The sequence below is a fragment of the Mirounga angustirostris genome, unplaced genomic scaffold (assembly GCF_029215605.1).
Source record: "Mirounga angustirostris isolate CCGP_5_RB_7025 unplaced genomic scaffold, mMirAng1.0.hap1 SCAF_9, whole genome shotgun sequence".
Taxonomy (NCBI): Eukaryota; Metazoa; Chordata; class Mammalia; order Carnivora; family Phocidae; genus Mirounga; species Mirounga angustirostris.
Genome location: NW_026991717.1, coordinates 113,294,463 through 113,302,837, shown reverse-complemented (window position 1 = coordinate 113,302,837; position 8,375 = coordinate 113,294,463). Strand labels below are relative to the sequence as shown.

The 8,375-nt window shown below is 42.6% G+C and overlaps 1 protein-coding gene across 7 annotated transcripts; it reads right to left on the bottom strand.

Moving 5' to 3' along the window:
• Positions 1-84: 84 nt before the first annotated feature.
• SRSF5 (serine and arginine rich splicing factor 5) lies at positions 85-7,366 on the bottom strand. Of its 7 annotated transcripts, XR_010405227.1 has the most exons (9): positions 7,207-7,364; positions 6,168-6,312; positions 5,804-5,874; positions 5,588-5,686; positions 5,216-5,285; positions 3,914-3,987; positions 3,301-3,411; positions 2,865-3,204; positions 85-597 (listed from the first exon to the last, which is right to left on the bottom strand). XR_010405227.1 is itself a non-coding variant. In XM_045901104.3 (8 exons), exons 2-8 carry the CDS (start codon positions 6,291-6,293, stop codon positions 2,937-2,939), a joined length of 819 nt encoding a protein of 272 aa, XP_045757060.1. In that variant the 5' UTR covers positions 6,294-6,312; positions 7,211-7,366; the 3' UTR covers positions 2,399-2,936. The 7 variants fall into 7 exon arrangements, 6 of the variants coding, with proteins under 6 accessions (XP_045757060.1, XP_045757059.1, XP_064427325.1 ...); XM_045901104.3 differs by lacking the exon at positions 85-597 and having other exon boundaries at positions 2,399-3,204; positions 7,211-7,366; XM_045901103.3 differs by lacking the exon at positions 85-597 and having other exon boundaries at positions 2,399-3,204.
• Positions 7,367-8,375: the final 1,009 nt, after the last annotated feature.

Sequence of the window (8,375 nt, the reverse complement as noted above, 5' to 3'; positions counted from 1 at the left end):
AGCAGACAGAAAATGCAAAAGCAATTAAACACGACTAACTCAAAAACTCAGCTGTAATTTGTGAAATGGACATTTCTGGAGAACGCAGAGGGAGAAGGGAAAAGCCAGAAAACAAGGGAACACGAACATCCACAGAATTATTCATTAATCTATCCCATCAATTAACTGTCAGTGGTTTTCGTATGATCCCCTTTAAAAGTCAGAGTACTACAAGCTACTGCAAAATGAGTGATTTCTCTAAAGTCTAAAATTTTGAATTTTCTCCAATGAAACATACATCTTGCTCATATGCAAATAAGCATTAAACAATACTTGCAAATAACAGACTGTGGCTAATTACTTACTTGTGATTTTTGTACCGTTTATTATGGTTAAGTTCAATCGAAACCCTGAGGACAATTTTAGGGCATCAGTTGCCCAATGTTCAGGACCACCAATACTCCTGATACCAGAGCAAATATCACCAATTGGGGGGAGGAGGGGGCGCCTGGGTGGCTCAGTCGGTTAAGTGTCCATCCAACTTTTGATCTCAGCTCAGGTCTTTGATCTGTGGGTTCAGTTTAAGCCCCGCACTGGGCTCCAGGGTGGGTGTGGAGCCTACTTGAAAAAAAAAATTACCAATCTGGGTCACTAACACTCTTAAAAAAAGATCTGTGAAAAGGTCTACCCAACTATTTTTACATATTATATATACCCTTATTTACGAATCTGTTCAAATTGTTCTACCAACTAGCAGTCATCACCAGCCAGGAAACTTGGTTAAGCAGAACCAACAGAATTAGTTTTCTCAGGAAGGTAGGGGTAGATCTGAGATCTAGTATACTCCCAAATTATCCTTCAACAGAGAACTAGGTAAAAGAAATATATAAAGAAAACAAGTTACACTATGTCACACAAAAGCTGGCCCTAAAATTTTGCCTAGGATTATACTCAGACTCCTATTTCTCAGATCCTGGATCTGGGAATTAAGGTTAATTTGTTGGTTCAAGCCAACTCCCAGTCATCTCTGCCATTTGCTCAAAGGGCCTTATTTTATTGCTTCACTCTGTAACAAATATTTGTAATAGTAAATTGGTAAGCCACTGACACTTTAGGGGTAAAGAAAGGCGAGAAACTAAAAATAGAAGAGTCAACTGGTAGAACATCAAGAAATACATCCATTATACTACCCAGTTACATATAAAAGCCTAAGGGGAAAAAATTGCCTCTTTCCATTTGGTAGCAATTGGCTCATTTCCAGCCTTCCAACCTAATAAAGATATAAAGGTTCCGCTGCTTTACATTAAGCCTCCACCCGAGTAAATTAATAAGCACAACACTCAAACTCTCCCTAGAATCCGCCTCATTCATGGTAGAAGGATCAGCTTCCCCATTTTGTGGCATGAGTTTCTATAGTTTTGGGTACGACAAATGTATACAAACAACTTTTCAAACCTACCCCCAAATAGATTCCTCCTACCCAATCCCCATACTTTGGGAAGCCAAAAGCAATCCTTCTGGTACTTCTTTCCTCAAAATCCCCTGCAAGGCTAGGGCAGATGAGTATCCACGAAAAGAAAATGTGCTTTTCAGGTTCTGGGGAACTAGACTTCCTCAATTCCAGTACCAGTCCACCATTTACTTGACTCTTCTCTGGCCCTGAATTCCCTCCTGTAAAGTGGTTATTATGTACGAAGTAGCAGTTAGGATTCAGTGGACATAAAGGGAAGATATTTGTGATGTTATCTGGCTACTACATGCCATTCACCATAACCAAACATTTATCCAACCGAGCACTCCTATAGAGGACTAAGAAAATCTAAGTCTCTGAGATTACTAGGAGACAATAAAGCTCATTATCTACAGCTATAGGACTCAAAACAAAGATGGATGTAGAACCTTAAGCAGTTTTCTTCTCTATTAAACGATTTTCCTTTTAACATACTGCCATATCCACAGATCCTTATTGAAAGAAAAAACATGTGAAACCCCTTAAAACATTCTTGTGCATGGACTTAAACTTTATATGGTAATCTATCAAAATTATATTACCTTTAAAATAAGCATAAAACATTTTTACAATTTGCTTCCCCAATTAATTCTTCTCTTGGCTACGGACTATAATAGCCTGATTGATACCAATTTCTTTAAAGTGATTAAAGGGAAAGAGCATGGGAGAGGATCACACACAGGGAACTTAACCGTCATTGTTTTGGGACAGTATGCAACTTCTCTGCCCTTGTTTTGACTAGCCCAGAAATGGCAAGGATAAGATTTAAATTAAAACACAAAACAAAACAAAACAAACCTTTAAAAATCCACCACCAAACTCCAGGATTCTCTACACGGCATTTTAAACGTGAACACAGATGGGGAGGAAAAAGTAATAGCATACATCCTTCAGACAAATAGACAAAAGCAGTTTTATAATCTTTTATTATCAATAACAACAGCTGCTTTAACGTGTCTTTGTCAGGCAGCTGTTAAAGGGTGGGTGGGAGGACACCCTTGACCCTAACAAGGAAAACGCAAGCCTTTATGTACAAGCAAATTTAGAGCTCTTTTAAATGTCCAAAGCTATTAATTAGTTTAATTGAGGCATTAAACTAATTCTGAATTAACATATTTGAATAACCAAGAACTAAAATGTTCAAATCTTTTCTAGTACAAAAAAATTAAATTTGCTTTAGTTATAAAAGAGCTCTCTCAATATACACAAACTATACACTTCAGACAGTCACAAAAATGTGAGCGGAAGGCTTATCAAAAGACATTTAATACAATTAGTTTTCAACAACCCCTTGGTGGTCCACATCTACAAAGATATCCAGCCCAACCCAAACCCCCCTCCAAACCCCACCCCCCACAGAAAAGCACATACTTACCAGAATTTTTAGCAAGTATGGTTTGGGAATTTGTTTTTTTAAAAAAGGCCCCCAGGGCAAGTTATTTACAGTTTAATTGCCACTGTCAACTGATCTGGACCTTGACCGGGATCGGGACCTGGACCTCTGACGATCCACAGATGCTGGAGACTTAGATCTACTTGAAGAACCACGTTTCTGGCTCTTCTCAGGCACAGGAGACCTACTAACAGAACGGGATTTGCTCCGGCTCCGGCTCCTGCTCCTGGACCTGCTGTAAGACTTGCGACTCCGGGAACGAGACCGGCTACGAGACCTAGAGGAACTCCTGGTCCTGGAACGAGACCTGCTTCGTGACCTACTAGAAAGGAAAACAAAAAACAAAAAAATACAACATAAGTGGCAGGCCCTACAAACCCACCAACTAAAACTTTGTCTTAAATGTTAAGAGAGATACCTGTGCCTTTTGCTGCCTTCGATTAATTTGATTTTTCTCCCATTTATTTCCTTTCCGGAAAGTTTTTCAATAGCATTCTTTAAATCACCATAAGAGGCAAACTCAACCACCCTACAATGAAAAAAAGCCATTTGTAAAGTTATATACATCTGGTAGTCTGGTCTCAAACTACGTATAGCAATCCAGAGTATCTAGATTACCTTTCCTAGATACTTTTGCTACTGCTATATTAAGAATCTTAGAGCTTGGGGCGCCTGGGTGGCTCAGTTGGTTAAGAATCTTAGAGCTTGAGAACAGCATTACAAGGTTTCTCGACCTCCAAACCATTGACATTTTAAGCTACACAGTTCTTTGTAGTGGAGGGCTTTTCCTATGCTTGGTGGCCATGTTTAGCAGTATCCCTGGCCTCTACCCACCCACAAGATGCTGGGAGCACCCTCGACCCATCACAACCACCAAAAGTGTGGTCCAATGCCCCCCTACAGAGCAAATTCATCCTCAATGGAGAACCACTGCACTCCAACATATCCAAATTCTAAGTTTTCAGGAAACATTCACAGTAAAACTTTCAGTAGGTTTTAAAAGGCTGTTATGACCTTCAATACACACTCACCCTTCATTTAATTTAGGTCGATGTGCATCCGCAAAGGTTACTTCCCCAGCTTGTCTCATGAAATCTTTGAGATCCTTAACACAAGACAATTGTGTCAAGCAAAGAAAAGGCAACTTGACACACAAACAACCACATGGTATAAAAAACAAGACTACTGGAAGAGAAGATGTTAGATAAAGTACAAACATGGCATTTACCACACTTGTATTCTATCAGAATTCAAAAATTATCTATGCCAGGGCACGAAATAAGCAAAAAGCATTATTGCTTTTAAGCAAAATGCTAGAGGATATTCACATTTTAACATTAAAGTAGTATTAGTTTATACTGAGCTCAATACAAAAGGAAAAAAACAAAACAAAACAAAAAAAAACAAAAAGAAACAGTACATATTTTTAAAGTAAAGACTAAAGTAGGAATTTTATATTAAAAAAAAAAAACAGAACATTTACAAGACACCAGTTATTTTGTGCCCCATATGTCATTAAAAAAGTTTACTTTACCTTTATTATTATTTCCCTAGGCTAGTCAAGCAGCAAACCATTAATCGGTCGGAGAAACCTTCATGACATATGCCCGACTGGCTCTTCGCCACCCACTTGAAGGACACTACCCAATCGATGGAAGCCTTTAATCGCACAGCCCTCCCTATTAGCAGACTACTGGCGGATGCAGACATGTTCTACTCTTGTGCAGTTACCAAGGACCACTTTACTGCGATCAGGATTCCAACGACCACCTAATTTCGTATCTTTCAACTCTTTTCGACCAGGACCTCTTATTCGGAAGCGTTACAGGAAGACAGCTCTCAACTTAGGGATCAGATCACGTTATCAACGCTCTGGGATCGCTGCAACCTGGCACTTCAAGTAAGTGCACCGATTACGTCTAGACCGGCAAACACAGATCTAGAGGTGGCCAATTGATCACTGTAGGAGCTGACTGGCAAAGTCAACCAGGCCCAACCAAGAGTGACCAAGACAACGATTAGGATAACCCACAGGCACTCCTCGTCATAAGGCCAACGACACAGATAGGCTGGCAAATAAAGGGTTTAATATTTGGTTAAAATTGATTTTAAAAACAAGAAAAAATATCCTCAAAACATTAAACATTTGATCACTAATATTAAAATTTCAAACATCCCCCAATTACGTTTAATTAAAATTTTAAAATTACAATTAATTCCATTAATTTAATTAAAGATAAAATTACTTTTAATAAAACATAATAAAACATTAACTAACCCATTAATTTTTAAAAAGCCACATTAAAACAGCTCAAAACTGTATTTCAACAAACCTGCCAGCTGACTCTTGAAGATAAATTCTCAACTATAAGCCGATTTTCTGTTCTTACAGGTGGAGCATTTCTGAGGAAGAAAATGAGTACTCACAATGGAAGAAATGCAGCAGTGTGTACCTACTGTGTTCGACTGTGGGCAAATTCAAACAATCAGAACAAGTCATTCAAATGACTCCCATCGAGTTTCTGAATTATTTTATAGTAAGACTTATTACACACACTCATCAGGAACAATGGACTAACACAGAAATAATAGAAATGATTATATGCTAAGTACCAAAACCACTTATTGCTAATGGTTCTTAAGCATTAAAAACTCCTCCTGCAGTAATGATTGTTCAAGGCAACCATTCACGATCCATCACATACCGTCTATCATTTCGAGGTCTGCGACTACTAAAACGGTCAGAATAGCGTCCTCTACCTCGTCCACCTCGAGACCGAGCCCTAGCATGTTCAATAGTAACCCTACAGGAGGGGGAAAAAAAGGCTTTGTAATCCACACAAGCTACCCAACATTTACTTTGAAATATGCCAGCTGACCTAGTCTATCTTACAGTGCTGTTACAAAACTAACGTTCTCACCTTTCACTGCACAGTTCTTTTCCATCGAGTTCATATACAGCATCATCTGCATCCCTGGGATCCTCAAATTCCTAAAATGTAAACATGGGGGAAAAAAAAAAAAAAAGCCAGTGCTTAACCTGTCTTTAAAGTGTATTCTACGCCATATTAAAAATCACTAAAACCGTGTGACAGCACGAGTATCTCAATGACAGTGCCACACACATAAGCTCAATGGAAAAGTGAGGAGTGGTTTCCCTCCAACTAACCGTGAGGTTCTTTTATCCCTTAAAAATACCCTCAACTCAGTAAAATCAAAACCACTGCTTATCAAAATCTTTACCGACTTAACAGTAGCTCTAAACAACCAGTTGTAAGTACTTACCACAAAACCAAAACCTCTTTTCAGATCAATATCTCTTATTCGTCCATACCCCTTGAAGAATCTTTCCACGTCTTTTTCCCTGGCCGCTGGATTTAGCCTCCCGATGAATACTCGACAACCACTCATGGTGTCCGGCTAGTATCTCCTGTCACAAAATAATTCAATTAAGACAATACCAGTGAATGTCAGAAGAATGCCTGGTCAAGGGATCAAAAACATAAACGGCATAAAATAAAATGTTTACCCGGTGATGTTATAAACAAGATTGCCAAGAGTTGCCTCTTATTAGGCCAGGTCCCTTGCAGACAAAATTAAAACTCGGCTCCCAACACGATCCTTCCCTGGGCCCAGACCGCAGCAACCGCAACGCCCACTGCCGCCTCTGGAACTGCGCAGCCGCACTCTCTCCCCGGCTCTTCTGGCCCCCTCCCATCTGCCGCAGTTAGGAAAGGCCGAGAAGTGCGGGCGGAGCCGACCCCGCCCTCCGCAAGGCCAGCCCAATGGCGACGAGCCGCGCGCACGTCGCCGCCTCCCAGGAGCGTCACAGCGGGTGGAAGCCGGAATCTCGCGACGCCACCGCCGCGCCTGCCCAGACGGCGGCGGGCGGACGCTGGCAGCCACAAAATGGCGGCGGCGGAGACAGCAGTGGGGTGAGCCGCGCGTGCCAAACGCCCTTCTCCCTCCCCCTCCCCGGGACTCCACAGTTCTGGAGTCACTGTACCCGCCCGCAGAAAGCCTAACCGCACCCCGAGCAAAGGTCTCGGCCCAATACTCGGGGGGGTCCGGGTAGTGAAGAGGTAAGGAGGCAGGGAGGGGCACACGAGCCCGTGTAAAAACGACCATAACCACGACCGCCCTTCCACCATCAGTTCCCCTCAAACAATACCCAAAGGGAGACGTGCCCCAGCGCCCACCTCGAATATACTGCGCTCATTGGACGCCGTCCTCCGCAAAGAGAGCAGCCCTGGCCACTCACGATCTGAGTGGCCATGAAGAAGCCTCGATCCGAGAAGCCTTTCCCTCAAAGTGAGCCACTCACCTACCGGACAGGATCTTTGGCAGCGGAGACCAGAGAGGTCCGTAGTCTGCGACGGAGCCGTCTACCTCCCCGCAGACCAGGACTAAACTCGTCTACGCCTCTCCACAACTGACGCACTTAGCTGCTCCTGCGTTTCACAAAATGGAGGGCGCGCCCTTGCGTCACTTCCGGTGCCGCCCCTGGGACCTCCCTGCTGGATCCAGGGACGGAAATTTCCGCGGAGCCGGAAGTTTACGCGGGGCTGGGACCTCTTTGCCGTAACCGCCCAAGCGACCTGCACCCGCGATGGGCGGAGCCGAGGGGCGGGGATGGGCGTGGTTGTGGCCGTCAGGGGCCGGCGCTGGAAGGGCCGCGGTTGAGAGTATGTGCTCCAATTAGGCCGCGAAGTGCTGTTCGTCATTGTTTCTCCCGTGAAGATACACTAGAGCAAATGACGCTTCTCTTTTGTCTGAAGTATTTTTTTAGATACCCCGAAAAGTACTGGGTAAAAGAAACTCAGGCTCTGCAAAAATATTTGGCCATCTGTGACCCCTTGCTTCTTGCTGTTCATGGTTTTGGAGGACGCTCCTTAATGCACAAGTGAATATTTTAACCATACTATCATACCGTGGACGTGTGGCTTATACTAAGAAGGATAAGGAACTGCAGTATTTTTTACGTGGAAGGTTCTTGCATGATGAAATATTCAAATTGGGACTGCAGCTAGCAGGCCATCGTGAATTGAAGCCAGAATGCAGATTTCGGCACTAGGGCTGATCTGGTTGGAAGAGGTTTCAAGCTACTTTTAAAGGCCAAATAGTATTTGGTTAACCCTCCCTGTTCAAGTTTCTGTAATGTAACACATAAAAGTAGAGCATTCATCAAAAACAAAGTCTGTGTTTCAAAATGAGGGTGAAACAGCCTTCCACATCCTTAGCTCCACATTTTCCCAGCAAGGGTGTCAGGCTTAGCAATCCAGGCATAAAGAGAATGATTGTGAAAATGTTACTTTTCTTTAATGCTTTTAGGTGGAACCCAAGGCACCCCATTTTTCAGAGGTGCCCAGCATCAAGGGTTGCTGTTTGCAACTAGAGTTACACAGAGATAAGGTAGTTCAAGAAGCAGCAGAGCTACAGACCCTTACTCTGACCTTCCAGCCCTTAGAAACTCTAGGTTAGAATTTGGATAAT